This window comes from Mytilus galloprovincialis, chromosome 1, assembly GCF_965363235.1.
Source record: "Mytilus galloprovincialis chromosome 1, xbMytGall1.hap1.1, whole genome shotgun sequence".
NCBI classification, from domain to species: Eukaryota; Metazoa; Mollusca; class Bivalvia; order Mytilida; family Mytilidae; genus Mytilus; species Mytilus galloprovincialis.
The window spans coordinates 9,352,610-9,370,587 of NC_134838.1; the positions used below are offsets into that span (position 1 = coordinate 9,352,610).

General features: G+C 31.6%; 1 protein-coding gene across 4 annotated transcripts in view; it reads left to right on the forward strand.

Annotated features, from left to right (window-relative positions):
- Nucleotides 1-12,286, forward strand: part of LOC143064810 (F-BAR domain only protein 2-like) — a 35,343-nt gene extending 23,057 nt beyond the window's left edge. For all 4 annotated transcript variants that reach the window (XM_076237931.1, XM_076237946.1, XM_076237939.1 and 1 more), the window contains 9 exons: nt 629-696; nt 1,160-1,341; nt 1,669-1,847; nt 3,401-3,615; nt 4,153-4,308; nt 4,781-4,913; nt 5,342-5,544; nt 6,060-6,289; nt 6,590-12,286. In XM_076237931.1, coding sequence (XP_076094046.1) covers nt 629-696; nt 1,160-1,341; nt 1,669-1,847; nt 3,401-3,615; nt 4,153-4,308; nt 4,781-4,913; nt 5,342-5,544; nt 6,060-6,289; nt 6,590-6,621 — 1,398 coding nt within the window. In that variant the 3' untranslated portion in view covers nt 6,622-12,286. The remainder of the gene's footprint in view (nt 1-628; nt 697-1,159; nt 1,342-1,668; nt 1,848-3,400; nt 3,616-4,152; nt 4,309-4,780; nt 4,914-5,341; nt 5,545-6,059; nt 6,290-6,589) is intronic.
- Nucleotides 12,287-17,978: the final 5,692 nt, after the last annotated feature.

Sequence of the window (17,978 nt, forward strand, 5' to 3'; positions counted from 1 at the left end):
AGTGAGCAGTAGCTCGCAGTTTCACTTGTTTTAGTAGATGTATGCATGTCTTTTGATAGTAGTTTGTATGCTGTAATTTTTATTTAGCTATCAACAATAGAATTTAAAAACATTATGATTCATTTCATGTATAAAAAAAAAGATTTGTCCATTCTTCAGTAAATTATATAGTTGCTCTGTTGCTTTATGTAAAATCTGAAGGATAGTTGTTCATTGGCAATCATACCTTATCTCTTGATTTTAAGGTCAACATGTTTTTGGATTTTGTTTAAAATATTTAGATTGCCATGAGAACCATATTTATCGCTATTTAATATAATTTTCCTTTGATCTTATTGACTGATAATTTTCTTTCTCTGCACAGTAGAGTGTTATGAAAAATTAGCGCTAGAAACTAAGGGTGCCTTTTCGACGTACCGACTCAAGCTAGAAAATCAATCTCATTGAGATGACTACTGATAATCTATAATTATAGGTGACTTGTAACAGGATGTTACGATGACTTATAGTTGTTTTAAAACTTCTGTGTCATTTGGTCTCTGGTGAGAGTTATCACATTGGCTATCATACCATTCTTTTTACTTTTTATTTTTATATTGAGAATATAAAAAGTAATCCTCCATTACAGAGGAAGAGAGCTCAGACACCTGTAGACAAGAAAATGAAAAGATCCCAGTCGGAATCAGATACCTTGGGGTAATTATATAATACAGTATTACTAATTATTAGTGTTGAACATTTATTCAATCCAAAATATTTCTAAATTGAAGCAAACTATCTGCTACTTAGAAGCTAATTATTTTCTAATGATATATTTTCTAATTCTCTTATGATTGTGATTCCCCCGTATGTTTTCATAATTTCTTTTAAACTATTTCACCACAATTGTCATTGATACACACATGTTTATGTTAGACGAGATTACTTGAAGGAATAAAAAAAAAAAAAGGGTAAACAGATTTTTTCCTTTTACATAAGTGTTTTACTGTTTTGAAAGTTGTCTTGCATTCAATATTTTCATTTAAAAAAAATACTTATTTTCCTTGTTGAAATATTTATGAAACTGTAAATGATTTACTACTTATCAGGAAGGACACAGGTAATAAGTAATTGTTTAAATACCCTCATTCATATATAATATATGTCCTTTTTTTTACAGGGAATCCCGTCCAAGCCAAAACCTGGACCTTTTAAACTTAGATTTTTTTAGTTCTTCTACTTCGTCTACCCCTATAGGAGGTGGATTTAACCTCCCGTCACCTTTGTCTCCTATGGCAGACATATCGAATAGTCTTTCTAGTACTCCAGCTTCAATTTCTACTACTCCTGCTTCTAATCCAAGTGAGTATTTGTAGATTATGTATATATTGATGAATAAAAAAAAAGACACTGATATGAATGAATTGTGCAACTAAAGAACATATGATCAAAATAAAAAAAAAGTGAGAAGCTTCAAAAGTGCTAGAATACCAAAAAGTTCATAAATAGGGGGAAAATAGCATCGTCAAAAGAAATAGAAGCTTAGTTTGAACAGAAAATATTTAGTTATTGAACTGTAACCATCTCAAATTTTAAATTAAAACTTTAATGAATTACATTTGACTAGTTATACCAACATTGATTCAAGTGTTATATACATATAAAAACTTGTGTTTCCATTTTCTGTAGATACATCCGATATATTAAATGGTAGTATTAGTCCTTCAACTAGTCTTCAATCCAAATCTGATAAACCTGATAATATATCATCAGCCTCCAGTCAACTTACCTCGCCATTAAATGGTAGTTTTAATTTACCAATGCCACCTCAGCGACCTCCCTCACGGACATCAGTAATAGCTCCACAGGTAAGTTGGGTAGCTGCCTTTACTGGCTAATAATGTAGAATATGCAGTGCTTTCTTTCTACGATGGGAATTTTATAAATTTTAATCAAGGTTCTTGCCCGTTTATGAGACATTTTATGGTATATCGTTGTCCATCTGTCTGTCTGTCTGTCTGTCTGTCTGCCCCTCGTCAATATGTCAGACATTAACTCAAACGCGCTTTATCCAATATGCATGAAACTTTGGTCTATTGACGTGAGCTCATTTTGTTTTTTTAGAAATTTCAGATATACCGTTTCTGAGTTTTAGGGTTTTATTCATTAAAAAAGGGGGGATTTTCCAGTTTTCTGACAATATCTCAAGATTGCTTTCACCAACTTGCAAGAAATTTTGGTGAATTGTTAACATCTATTGACATGAGCTCCCTTTCGATTTTTAGAAATTTTAGAATTTATGTTTTCAAGTTACAGGGTTTTATTCATTAAAAAAGGGGGGATTTTCCAGTTTTCGGTCAATAACTTAGAAACGCTTTCAGCCGTCCTCATGAATCTTTGGTCAATTGTTTATATCTGTTATTGTAAGCTCCCTTTAGAATTTTATAAATTTTAGATTTTATATTTCGAGTTAATGGGTTTTATTCATTATACTGTGGATTCATTTATTTTCGTTGGTACCAATTTTCGTGGATTGAGGAAAACTCATAATTTCGTGGATATTTAATTTCGTGGTTTTGCCAAAAATGCGTATACAAGCCAATGGAAAATTTGCATTTCGTTGAACATTTAAATTCGTGGTAAACTTGTACCCAGGAAATCCACGAAAATTGGTATCCACAGTAAAAGGAGGGATTTTCCTGTTTTTGGACAATAACTCAAGAATGCTTTCAACAGTTCTCATGAAACTTTGGTGAATTATTAATAGCTATTGATGTAATCTCCCTATTGATTTTCATAATTTTCAAATATGACATTGAGAAGAAATTGAACTTTAACTGTTTATAGTCTGACAACAGATTTACTAAGTATTGCGCAACAGCACAGTGTATTGCACAACAGCAAGAAATCTTTAATATAAATTCAACTTATATAACCAATTTCAAGTTCTTTGACATTAATTCAGAAACCTGTAAATGGTCAAATATTTAATTAAAATCCAAATTTAGACCTTTATCAAACTTGAATATTGTGTCCATTTTTGCACCAATTGTTCAGGGTTTGACCTCTGTGGGCGTATCCAGCTCCGCTCAGCAAAGCAGTTTATTTAGCAAAAAAAAATATTGTGTCTGCCAACAACGACATAAGATGTGCCAATCTGTATTCTAAAAAAATGTTTACTTTGATACAGAACTAATAATAACTACACAACTAAAATCTCCATTAAAAGAATATGCAGTCAAACCTACTATACCAATGACCTCTATATACCAAAATATGTTGAGTCGCAATATTATAATTCTATTCATTTTGAACATAAGTTTAAAGGTCATCTCTCTTATAAGGTAAGTTTACTCTGGTTGGGAGAATGACCTTGACATACAAGTTGGACCTTAACTTGTAATTGGATCTGTTTTGTTAGGTTCCAGCTCGGGTAACAGCAGGAGGAAGAACTAGTCCAGCTTTCATGTCAAGGTCGGAGAGTAGTAGCAGTGTTACATTCAGTACGACATCTATGCCCATTGGTGCATCCCGTGGACCGAGTCCGTTAACTATAGGCATGTCTGATACAGTTCCGCTAGCTATAGCTTTCACAGAAACTATTAATTCACTCTTCAGAGGAACAGATGCTACAAAGTAAGTTATATTGTTATATATTGAGGCCCCTCATATGGGTGTCCAAGTAATCACATAATCACAAATGTTTTGCCAATATAATCACCTAATCATTTACTTTTTTTCTAAACAACATAATCAAATAATCAAAAATACAATCCTAGATTATCAAATATATATATTCAAAAAAGTATTTGGTCTGGTAATCACATATTCACTATAAAATTGACCATGAATTCACATAATCTAAAACCCATTGAGAAGGCTTTGTATTATACTGGAGTAAGATATCCTGGCTATTGAAAAATTGGTACCCATGAATCCATAGTAACTTGTTAAGATATTTGCATTTCCAAGTGAAAGAATATTCACAAATTCTGCAAATGACAAAAGTACTAGACCTAAATGTGAAATAGCCAATTCATTCAGGAAGTAAGATTATTAAATCAACATAAAGCTAGCACTATAGACAGAACAATATATTATTAATGTAGTTGACATATAAAATTCATTCGTACTTGTTTAGAATGTTACAAAAGTTGAATTTGTCTCTTACAGATGTATGGTCAAGATAACAGGGAATGTAATGATGTCATTTCCTGCTGGTGTTGTACGAGTCTTCACAGAAAATCCATCACCAGCACTCTTAAGTTTTAGAATCAAAAATACAGACCGATTAGAACAAGTACTACTCAATCAGCAACTCGTTATTCAGTAAGTGTTTTTATTACACCATTATGTTTACTCCAAGGGTAAAGGTGAGCAGGATGGTGTTCAGTGATTTTGTCTATTTGTTTTTTTTCTTTTATATATATTTACACATGATATTTTTCTGCATTTCTTATCAATCCTGTTAGTTGTTGATACACTTACAAAATCTTTATACATAATGCCATAGTGCTTCATTACGTGTTCTTAATCTAAATGCCATTTGGAGTTTGAAAAAACATATAAATGTTAGCCATATCTTTACGATGTATTAACTTTTGATGAAGCATGTATGAATGGAGAGAGGTTTGGGGTATATACTAACGTAGACAGCAATCCAACTAAAAAAAACACTAAGATCCTTTGTGTGTTACGAATTGCACTGTATGATCATATATTATTGTAACATTCATTTGTTTTCTGTTATTTGAAATGAACTGTATGGAATATATTAATTCTTTATTTTGTGTCATTTCAGAGATGTTGACCAAAGTTCATCAGATAGTCTTTCATACCATTTTGACATGGCTGCTTTATGTGGACATCTAAAAACCCAAGGAGAAGAAAATAAAACTGCCTCGTATTTTAATATTGATATTCTTAAGTACCAGGTAATCATTTTACAAATCCTTTTTTTAATCTACTTCCGCAATCAGGATGTTCTGAGCTTTGATAACAAATACACAGCAAGAATTGGAAAGAAGTTCATTAAGTCCTTACAAGACAGTAATAAAATATTCAGTGTTAACTGTATTAAAATGAGTACAGTTGGATTAGGCCTTCTTATTGATAAACCATTATTGATGTCAGCCATTAAGAATCCACTTACATGATCATTATATTAAGTAAAATTGATCCTTAGAGTTAGCTGATAATACTTGAGATATTCAGGGAAGAAGTCATTCTTTGTTGTTGAATTTAAGTTAAAATAAAATTAGAAAATAAACCACATGTATTTTGGTTCATCATAAAATTGGCACTGACAATATTTGAGTAAATTACATGTAAATTATAAAGATGATTACTTATTTACTGGTAGGCTAAAGCTTTGTCTGGTGTAGGGAGTTGTCCATTACCATTGGTTGTCTACTGGAAGTGTGAACCTACTCATACAGATGTACGATTGGATTATAAATTTAATCCTTTACCAATGTCAAACCCATCAACGTTAAAAAATATATCATTAATGATTCCAGTCAGTGGAGAAGTTACTAGTATGAAAAGTACACCTGAGGGTGTGTGGTAAGTCGATTCTTGTATTGATAAGGAAATTCATTCAGAATAATCCAATGGTGTTTGGTGAAAGTGTGTGAATTGCATCTATTCTACTTATTCTTAAAATGAAAGTTACCTGAAAGGTCTATTTCTGAGAATATACCTAATTATATGTTGTCAATATCTGATTTATAAGGAGCCATGTTAGTCTAACACAATACAACCTTGACCTCATGGTTTGCAAGTGCTGAATGACCATGTTCAATTGTGTTTTACTCATTTAGGTAGAGTTAGTCTGCATATATATGTTCACAAATAGTGATCCGTAAATAATAAGTCAAAACGAATAAAGTTGCCACCAACTTCAGTCTTAAATTGATGGCAAACCCCTATTTTACCAAATTTTCTTTCAAGTGTTAAATGAAAGGTTATTTTTTTAATGTCATCCAAATGTCCAACAATGTCTGCAGTGATAACAACAACAAAAAACTAACCAAAAAAGTTGAACTGAAGAATTTTTCAATTTCTTTGTTGGTTTCTAGGAATGAAGAAAGCCAAAGAGGAATGTGGAAACTGAACGATATATCAGAAGTTAGTGAAGAAGCTAGAGAAGGTTGTGTTAGAGCTAAATTCCACTTAAAATCAGGTCCAAGTAAACCTGCCACGGCCGCCGTACAATTTATATGTGAAGGAGCATCGTTATCGGGAATAGACTTTGAATTAATAGGTTCTGGATATAGGATATCACTTGCAAAGAAAAGATTTGGAGCAGGTAACAAAAATTAAAAGGGATGATTTGATGTTAGTAAAAACTTTTTCACGGATATTTTTTTTTTCAAGTAATGATATGTAATTTGCCCTTCTGCTGTATATCAATGTTAAACTATTATTCATCAGCTTCATGTTTCACAAGCAGATGATTCAAAATTTAACTGCTTAAATTCTTATAAAGTTTCCCCATATGATATGTGTGACAGTTTGTTCCTATGTTTACTAAGATTTATAAATGTTATGTAAATAAGAGTGCAAATTAATGTAATGATATTTAATATGCCCTGATGTTATATTTCAGGCAAATACTTAGCAGATCCAGATGATTCCTAGCCCTGTGTGTTCACTGTTCAAGTCTCAGGACCATGATGCAACATTCCATTCATGAGGCATTAGGTACAGTGGTACTTGTATGTCAGCACAAGAGGATAATAGACCCAATGTGGTGCAACATGTACCCTGTGGCAGATATAATATAATGTGATCCATGCAAATGCATATTCATAAAGTGATATAAAAACTGTGCATTTAGTACTTAATCTAAATTATCATTATTAATCAATATTCAATGTTTATTTGAATACAAACATCAGTGAACCAAAAGGGTTGTTTATGCAGAAAATAAAACATTTTATTCAATTGTATATATCAATATTTGGTCATATTTTAACAAGTTTGCTGTGTTAAGATTCAGACATAACATGATTTAAAGTTTTATGAATTGTAATTGACAAATTTGGACACTATTTATTTTATTTAAGGGCATATGTCATCTAGTTATAGCAATGTCCTGCTTGAAAAATTGTGTGTTTTTCTCTCAAAAAGATAGATAATTTGAAATAAATTTTAAAATAAAGACTGGTGGTAAGATGCATATTTGAAATGTCTTACTTCAATGACAGAACTTAAACTCACATTACCATAAAAAATTCTACTTTCAAGTATGTTGTTATTAGAATGTGCTGTTGACTGGAGTAATGAAATGGTAATAGTTGAATGCACAGTCCTGGTAATACATATGCTATAAAATACAAAGTGTAAAATAAAAATATTGAATAAAAATGTGGGATGTAAAAATAAAAATTATGGGGAAATAATATGTAATTTTATTTAAGTGGTTGTCTTTTAAGAGTGCTGTAATATTTTACTATCACTGTCTTGTGTTCTCATTTTGTCTGTAAAAGTGCTCAAACATTTTATTTTAACAAACGAATCATTCTTTAATGGTTAATTACGATATATATGCTCATTGTTGTTGGAAAATCATAATTTAAAATCAATTCAAACACAGCTCCCTTCTTTCTATATCAGTACTACAGCAGTTCAGTCTCAGTAGAAGACAAAGGCCATGTGAAAATGTTTATGAAGTTAAAAGAAAGAGTTGTTTAGCTCCAAAGACAAGTATATCCAATTTCCCTTTATTCAGTATTTCCCAATGTATTATTAGTATGTTCTTCCTTGCTGTTTCATTGCCTCATTGTGAATTATAAGTTTAGGTAATTGCTATATCTATTTAAATAGGACTTACAGTTACTGTATAAGTAATAAGGTTTCAGTGGGTTCGTTTTGAATAAGGTTTTAGTAGGCTAGATTTGGTTGGGTTCTTTTTAATAGTCCTCTTTTGAATCTAAATATCTTAATCTATTTATATTTTGACAAACTCTTAAATTAGAGTGATCTGTATGAAGACTCTCCAAATTAAGAAAATTTTGTGTACTAGTATTTCTTTTTGGTACTATAGATTTTGCCCTCATATTTTTTCTCCAAATCAAAGACATCTTTTCATTATTTGTAATACAGTACTTATGTCAACGACATATGTATGTACAATTAACAGGTATGGCCACATTAAATATATGACTTTAAGATTAGACTAAATTCAAAAGATATACTTATAAAAACTTATTGTTGTTTTAAACAAAATTTAATGGGACAAAATAGTCAATTGTGACCATCAACCCTGATATTAAACAATCTAGACAATTGACATTATAGGCAAACTTAGCCCTTACATGGTTGAATCTGACCTTAGGAAATTTATCAGTCAACATTGTGACCTGACATCCGATTTTAAAAGACCTGTGACCTTTAAAAATGTTTAAAACTGAGAAAAAGAACAGTTTATATCTATATAGTTTGCTTTCAAGTGACCTGGTGACAATTTTTAAATCTTGTGACTAAAGGGGGTACCCTACATAAGCCTCAAACATAATCTGCCAATAAGATGTTTTATTGTTATGTTATTTTATTTGTTGATTGTTAAGTAATGATTTTTATGTTATTTTAAATTTACATGAAGTTCTCTCTTTAGTGTACATTGAAATTCAATTTTTTGCAAAATGCTGGAGATTTAGAAATTTTTAACAGTATATGTATCATATTAATTTGTTATATTTAGTGCAATATTGTTATCATCAAATGTATTTATTTATTTGAACATATACTTCATTCAGTCAGTAAATTTTTAATCCATTACCTCCCTTCCTTATTATTACATATAATGTAGAATTATTTAATTTTATGGACCTTGGCCCTATTCATAGATTTTTAGTTTTTGCTGATTTTGGTCAGTGAATTTGAAAAATTCAAATATTTCAAATATATAATTTTTATACGACCGCAAAAAATAATTTGTGTGGTATAGTGGTATCATGTTGTTGTCTGCGTCGTCCAAAGACACATTAGTTTCTGGACAATAACTTAAGATTTAGGGAATGGATCTCTATGAATTTTTACCAGAAGGTTTTATACCACTAAAGGAAGGTTGGGATTGATTTTGGGGGTTATGGTCCTAATAGTTTAGGAATTAGGGGCCAAAAAGGGGCCCAAAATAAGCAATTTTGTAGTTTTCAAACAACAACTTGTGTTTAAGTGTATGAATCTCTGAAATTATACCACAAGTTTCCATACCATGAAGATATGGTTAGGGATGACTTTGGGGGGTTATGGCTCAAAACTTTTTGGAATTAGGGGCTAATAAAGGCGAAATTAGGGGCAAAAAAAGGGGAAAACTAGGTTTTCAGGACAATAACTTAAGATTTAGGGAATGGATCTCTATAAATTTTTACCAAAAGGTTTAATACAACTAAAGGAAGGTTGGGATTGATTTTGGGGATAATGGTCCCAATAGTTTAGGAATTAGGGGCCAAAAAGGGGACCCAAAATAAGCAATTTTGTAGATTTCAAATAATAACTTGTGTTTAAGTGTATGAATCTCTCTGAAATTATACCACAAGTTTCCATACCATGAAGATATGGTTAGGGATGACTTTGAGGGGTTATGGCTCAAAATGTTTTGGAATTGGGGGCTAAAAAAAGGCGAAATTAGGGGCAAAAAAAGGGGAAAACTAAGTTTTCAGGACAATAACTTAAGATTTAGAGAATGGATCTCTATAAATTTTTACCAGAAGGTTCAATACCACTAAAGGAAGGTTGGAATTGGCTTTTTGGGGTTATGGTCCTAATTGTTTAGGAATTAGGGGCCAAAAATAAACATTTTTGTAGTTTTCAAACAATAACTTGTGTTTAAGTGGATGAATCTATACCACAAGTGTCCATACCATTAAGGGATGGTTAGTAATGACTTTGGGGGTTATGGCTTAAAATGTTTTGGAATTAGGGGCAAAAAAAGGGGAAATTAGGGGCAAAAAAAGGGGAAAACTAAGTTTTCAGGACAATAACTTAAGATTTAGAGAATGGATCTCTATAAATTTTTACCAGAAGGTTCAATACCACTAAAGGAAGGTTGGAATTGGCTTTTTGGGGTTATGGTCCTAATTGTTTAGGAATTAGGGGCCAGAAATAAACATTTTTGTAGTTTTCAAACAATAACTTGTGTTTAAGTGGATGAATCTATACCACAAGTGTCCATACCATTAAGGGATGGTTAGTAATGACTTTGGGGGTTATGGCTTAAAATGTTTTGGAATTAGGGGCAAAAAAAGGGGAAAACTAGGTTTTTTTATTGATCAACGGACAGTTAAGACAATTTAAAAGCAGTGTAAGGGAGGTAAATCAAAAACATTTAACATACAATGTTTGGTATGTTTGGATTTATCTCCCTTATACTTCTTGTAAATAATGTATAAAGAAATGTCAGGTTTTGGACTTATTGCTAATAAAGGGGGTGGTAGAAGTTTTCAATTTTTTTTCCCCAAATTTCTCAAATTTCAAATTTTTGAAAAGTTTGAAGAAGAAATCTTTAATTGCACAATATTGCATAATAGATTTGTAAGATCTTGACATTTGTTTTGTGTCAGAAACTCATATTATGTCAAGAATTTGATCACAATCCAAATTCAGAGCTGTATCAAGCTTGAATGTTGTGTCCATACTTGCCCCAACTGTTCAGGGTTCGTCCTCTGCGGTCATATAAAGCTGTGCCCTGCGGAGCACCTGGTTCTTGAAATGTTTTTTGTACGTGTTATATTATATGTAAACATTTAATTTGACGCTATCAACGCAATTATGCGTCTTTGAATTTTTCCCTTTAATTTTGAAACTAATATGTACTTTTCAAGTACTCAAACAAAATGATACATTGATGGCTCATTTTACAAAACATATAAGAATTTTTTTCAATGTCCAAGAAAACTTATACTCTTGTATATATTTTCTTCAAATTAGCACAGCACTTTTGGGGCATTTTCCACCAGCAAAGAAAAAATAAAATTGGTACATTTGTTTTTTTTTAGGTTTTTTTTGTGAATGAAATTAATTGTTTTCAATATTAAAGCAGTGTGACAATGTCATGATAACTATCTATTGGCAACATCTTCTGCAATTGCATGGTAATGTTTGCTGTTAACAAATTAGATATACATAAAACATTAACAATGCTCAATTTTAAGTATTATGTGAAAACTATACGACTTGCTTATATTTTTTTGTTTGTCCATCTTTTTTTTTCACATCCATACAAAGTAAGTCTATATTAGACTTGAGGTCCAGAGTTGTTAAAAAATGAACCATTTACTAATGAATTGGTGATTGTTTGAGTTTTTAATATAATAATGGTTTCGATATTTATGCAAGTACCCGTACTTGCACTCTTTATTTAAGTATAAAAGCACAGATGAACACACATTAATTTAAAGTACAAAGACAATAAAAAATAAATGTTTTTTAATTTAATTTATATATAGGTTTCTTCTACTGCATTGAGTACTAGACGGATAAGTTTTAGAATTTAAAATGTGAGACTCGCTGATCCATTTTGAAATTTAACTTTGAGAGAGAAGTAATATAGTATATTAGGAGATAGCGTTGTGAAATCTGTTTCTCAGATGATTTTAAAAAGATATATGTAGCCAAGTTTTCTTCTTGTTCACTGATCAGCAAAAAAACAATATTATTTCTCTGTTATGTCATTAGACAAGGTCGCTTTTGTTGTGACTCCTTGATAAAGAAAGAAGAGAAAAGCAAGAGAGTTTAATGCAACTTCAAAATTCATATCTTTTTCATAGAATTGTGAACTATATGAATTTTGGAGTAAAATCTGCGTAAAATACAATTTTTTTTTACAGCAATGAAAAATAGCCAATACCTATGTTATCTTCATGTCTCACTATTGAATTTTTAAAATTTTTACTACAATATGATACATTTTACTGAGATTATGAACATTTTTATTATATTTATTAGACAGATAGTCAACACAAATTGATACAAATTATAGTGTAAATTATTACTGGCATACAACTGATTTGTATAATTGATATTTCATTATTTCCCCCAAATCTCATGTAAGATTATGTTTTGTATGTTTTATGATTAACCAAAATGCATTTAAAATGAAAGATGACATTAATCAGGAAGCACTTGTTACATCAATACACATCTTGATTGATTTTACACAAATCATTGTATTTTCCCACCTTTTTTGTCAGTCATTATACATTACTTCCCTTGTGATTATTATCTATTACACATTAAATGCAAATAAAGAAACATAATTATAAAATTTGAAATAATCACAAATAAAAAATAATATACACTTGCATGTGTTATTTTTATACTACATTTGTATATACTGCAAACCTTTACTAGGGTTTGTATAATGATATGATGTTGTTGTCTGCTTTGTCGTTGTCAGAAGACACATTTGGTTTCCAGACAATTAATTTAGTTATAATGAACGAATCTCTATAAAATTTTACAAGAAGGTTCAATACCACAAAAGGAAGGTTGGAATTGATTTTGGGGGTTATGGTACCAACAGTTTTGGAATTAGGGCCAAGAAGAAATCTTTAATTGCACATTTATTTTATGTAAGAAAACTATATTATGTCAAAAATTTAAAAGTATAATGCTTAAATATTGTGTCCAAACTTGCCCCAACTGCTCAAGATTTAACCTCGGCAGCTGTATCAGGCTGTGCTCAGTGAAGCATTTTATTCTGCATCTGTTATCCTCTTTGGAAATTGTTTAAGGTGACATCCCTTTGTAGGATTTCTAGGTGACATCATTTTCAGTGCTTCTGTTATGGTTTGTCTTTCAAACCATGAAATACTTGCCAATGAACATTAAGCTTGCAACAGTCAATCAGTCTAAAGGAGAGCCAATATTTGAGCAAAATATTGGTTCTAAAGAATTGAGTTAAACATCCTTCCTACAATATGGGTATGATACAATAATCTTTTCATGTCAAATATAAGCTGTATAAACTATATTTGGTTTATGGATTGATTGTAAGGTGTACATGTCCCTGGCTTGGATTATCTAACCTTAACTTCATTTTCATGGGTCATTGATGATGTTCAGTTTATGTGAAACTTTAAGTAAATTTTATCTGTAGGACCTATCAAAATAAAATCAAAAATTTTTAGTTAAACAGGCAAGACATTTCAGCGTGTGCACTCTTGTTAAAAATAATAATGTATGATATTTATTCAAATAAATGTAAGCATCAGCTGTAGCCACACCAATGATTTATATTATGGATAAATTGATTGTTGCTTACCGTCTAGCAATATGCTGCATAATATTTGTCAACATTTATTACATGCTTATTCAGGATGGTTTATTGTATTAGTTCAACGTTCTGCCACAGTGTCTGATATATAATGTGCAAGCTAATAGGACAAAAGTTCATTAGAAGACATGACAGTACCGCTGTTCATTCACATGTTCAGCAATTTATATTGTGTGTCCAGATTCTTACATTAAAAATTGACATAAGGTAACCATTAATTATGTTGTGACTTGGGACAGGCACATACAGGTATTAAATGGTATTAAACTAATTTTCTATTAAAAATTCCAAACCTGTCCTTTTAATCACTATCAGTGGATAATCAAAGGTTTCAAAAATCACTACAAGAAATACACTTGGTTTTAACAGTATAGTAAATAACAGTTACTAAGCACTTATAAGAAAATAAGAAAAATCTTTATTGATTGAATAGTGATTTGTGTCTCGCCCTTGAAAAAGTTGCAACACACTGCCTTGATGGTAGTGAGCTTGTCTTGAGTGATGAATGTTTGCTGCTTCTCTGCTAAGCACAGTTCATTAAAAAAAAGTCAGAATAATGTGTCTGCATAGGGTGACAAGTCTTTTCTGGACTGTTACCTTGTAAACTAGCACTTTAAAAGCCCAGATCAGCACATAGGTTGAGTACCAAGTCCATAGTTCTATTACATTAACATGTTTTTATGGGATATGAAATATAGTTATCAAAGGTACCAGGATTATAATTTAGTACGCCAAACGTGCGTTTTGTCTACATACCTTGTTAAATAGCACTTTAAAAGCCCAGCTCAGAACATAGGTTGAGTACCAAGTCCATAGTTCTATTACATAAACATGTTTTTATGGGCTATGAAATATAGTTATCAAAGGTACCAGGATTATAATTTAGTACGCCAGACGTGCGTTTTGTCTACATAAGACTCATCAGTGACGCTCATATCAAAATATTTATAAAGCCAAACAAGTACAAAGTTGAAGAGCATTAGGATCCAAAATTCCAAAAAAGTTGTGCCAAATAATGCTAAGGTAATCTATGCCTGAAAGTTATTTTCACCACCTGACATTTAACACCAATCCATCATTAAAAGAGTAGATGTACAACATCAACACTTGTTAGTGTTTGTAAGTTGTAGATGCACCTAATATAGGTAGACAATGAGATATCGAGGGCAGTTGTAATTCAGTAGGCAAATCTCATTTTCATGGAGCTTATTTGGCACTACACCCTCGATTGATTTAGAAACTTTTGTATTGTAAACCTGCTACATAATTCTGTCTCTACAATTTTTTAAGGCAAATGCCTTCATTGTTTATAGTTAAATTAAAATATCATGCACATGAAGAAAGGAGATTTGAGTATACATGTTTTTTTATTGTGAACTTGCTACATAATTCTGTCTCTACAGGTTTTTAATAGGGCATTGCATTAATTATTTATTGTTAAACTGTAAAATATCATGTACATGAAGAAAGGAGATTTTAGTGTACATGTTGTATGCCAATGAGACCTCAACTTATTAAACAAATCACCCATTCTGATTGCACTTTTTGATTGAAACTTTCCTTATATCGCTCAATAAAGTTTGCATTCGTGTCCCTTAATCAGCAAAAAAATAAATTCATTTCTGAATTTACTGTATTTACAGAACATTTTGCAAGCCAGAGATGCTCATCTGGTGAGGTCACTTTGAAATCCATTTATGTTAAGCTAACAATAAGGGTATATAGGAAAAATATTTTCTGAGGCAAGTGCCTGGGTAGTAAGGCAAAGTATGGACTACGTATTAAATCGTCGAAATCGTTTGATTACTGGTGATTAGAGTCCAGTGACAAACATTGCACTTTACCTGCATATCTTTTTATCGAACTTTGTATTATTATCCTCTTCCAACTCTGACCTAAGAATATTGTGTCGGTTTTGTTTTTTCTCCTATCTGCGAGGCAAGGTCACTGGACCATGTAATCTCTTAAATTGTTTGATTGCTGGTTATTAAAGTCCAGTGATAATTATTTCACATATATTCGGGACATCAAATAAGAAAAATGTAATAGGTAATTGTTGCAAAAAAAAACAAATAAGCCTACGTATGTAGGGTAATATGGACTATTTGTTTAAAAAGCCTGAAAAATAGCGACAACAGGTAATGTTAAGCGCTTTGAGTTATTGTTGTTATAGCATACGCTCTAAATATATTGCATTTATTATAACAGAGAGCCAAATAAGGCACCAATTATTCATTTTCATCTTTGGAAAAGAAGAGGGTTTGAGGGTAATGGGGTCTATGATTTTTTTTATCAATCTTTTAATTCCTTATGTCTTCTTCTGTTTCGTCAGAAAGGTAGGAAAAAATGGGTGGTGACTTATGTCCTCATTCTGTACGAACGTTGCTGCGTATTTAAACATCCCACGCAACCAAGAAGATGTCCCCTTACTACAGCATTAAGGTTATTGATATTTATGCCAAACTATTGAAAAAGGATGATTCATGTTTGCATATTGCCTTCATATTGAAATTAATTTTTCGTTGGTAAACTTAGAAGTTATTGAGAAACTATGATTCTTACTCTCACAGACAGAGCTGACCTTAGAAACTTTGGCTTTTCGTTTAAGGTCCTTTTTGGTCATATAGCTCGTTATTATACATCGTTGCCTTTCAATTTAGGTTAACGTTTTCCCGACGGAGATAAATCAAGAAAAGCGTAATAACAAGTGTCCTTATCAAAATAAAAAAAATATATGGATTGACGTCCTTTGTTTCCCCTAAAATGTATACCCTTTGTTAAATTATTACTTAAATCTTATTTTTGGTACATACATATTTTACTTGCATATGAATATGATTATTAAAAGTTGAAGATTTCCATATGATCTGCAATCACCAATCGCAGAATTTTGTATTAACACCTATCTGCTCAAAGAGTCCGTAAAAACTTAAATCAGAAATATAAACTATTGATTCAAGTTAAAACATTTATTTCATTACCTTAGATTTGGAATTGCGTAATCTTTAAAATAAATACTTTTTAATAGTTGTTTATTTGTTTAATATTTTTCAATTTTACTTCTGTTTACACGACACGTTTCGCGTATGGTTGATATGTATATTAACGCTCAAATCACAGGTGCAAGTAATCTAATGGGTACATTCACCTATCAGCGATGCTTCCTCATTCTATATTGTATGAAAACCCTTTAGAGACATAATTGGAGAAAATACTTATGTGTGTACCAAATATTACTTACAGAACATAAATTATGTAGAGTACTCTCAGATATGTACTTAATGTCTTTTGTTGTTGGCATGTACATATGCACGGTCACGTCCATTCTGTTTTGCGAGTTTTTATGTTAAAAAATTGAGAATGGACATTGGGAATGTGTCAAAGAGACAACCCGACCAAAGAGTAGAAAATAGATGAAGGCCACCAATAGGTCTTCGACACAGCGATAACTTTAAATGCCTCACTCGGAGGCATGCTTCAGCTGGCCTCTAAATAAAATGTGTACTGTTCAGTGATAATGGACGGCATTCTAAACTCTGAAAAATATAAATGAATTAAAATTTAAAATCAAACAAGACTAACAATGGCCAGTTGCTCCAGATTGGGACAGGCGCAAAATGCTCGCTGGTTTAAACTTGTTTCTCGACTCTCCACCTATAACTCTAGCCAATGTAGAAAAACAAATACACAGCAATACGCACAGTAAAACTCGGTTTAAAAGAAGTCAGAGTCCGATGTCAGAATAGGTAACAAAAGAAACAACGTAAAATAACAATGATACATACACTTAACAAAGGACTACTAGCAGCTACTGACATGCCAGCTCCAGACCTCCATTAAACTGATTGAAAGATTATGTCTTCGTAATATGAATATCAAACACAACCCCTCTGTACTTTAACACCTCTGTCTTGTGTTCGCTGTATGTCAGCTGCTTGTGTAATTCAGTGTTTGTCGTTTGTTGCTGTGTTACATATTTGTTTTTGTACATTAATTAGACCGTAAGTTTTCTCGTTTGCATTGTTTAAAATTGTGATTTCGTGGCTTTTTATAGCTGACTTTGCGGTATGGGCTTTGCTCATTGTCGAAGGCCGTACGATGGCCTATAGCTGTTAATGTCTGTGTCATTTGGCCTCTTGTAAAAAATTATCTCATTGGCAATCATACCACTTCTTCTTATCTTTTTGTATAGTACGGGGATAATCTTGAAAAAGAATTCCACTTGATTGATTGATCACGATAATATATTTTTAATTTAAATTGGTGAGATTATTTTCTTATTCTCCGAACAAAGTAAGCCGGGAAAGCAAATCAGATAAGATGATCGAAGTTAACCAACACCGGCGATTTTAACTGTTCTGGTTAAAGGTTCTGTAGGATTTTATACCTTCGCGTATTTCATGTGTTTGGCTTTGTAAATTTGGTTTTGAGCAAAGCTGACAATAACATTAACTGTACCAATTTGACTGCATCAGCATCAGATGCGCGCATTTCGACAATTTAAGTCTTTTCAATGACGCTCGAGACCAAAATGTCTAAAGTATTTTTATAACGAGGAAATATCCAACCAACAGTCGTAGCCATGTAAGCACGTTTCCTGTACAAGCAATTACATTTGATCATACTTTCCAAATTATGTGCCGTGCATTTCCTTATTTGAATATATGTGGTCATCTTATTGGTAGCTGCAGGTTCTTTTTATTGTGCGTTTCAATTG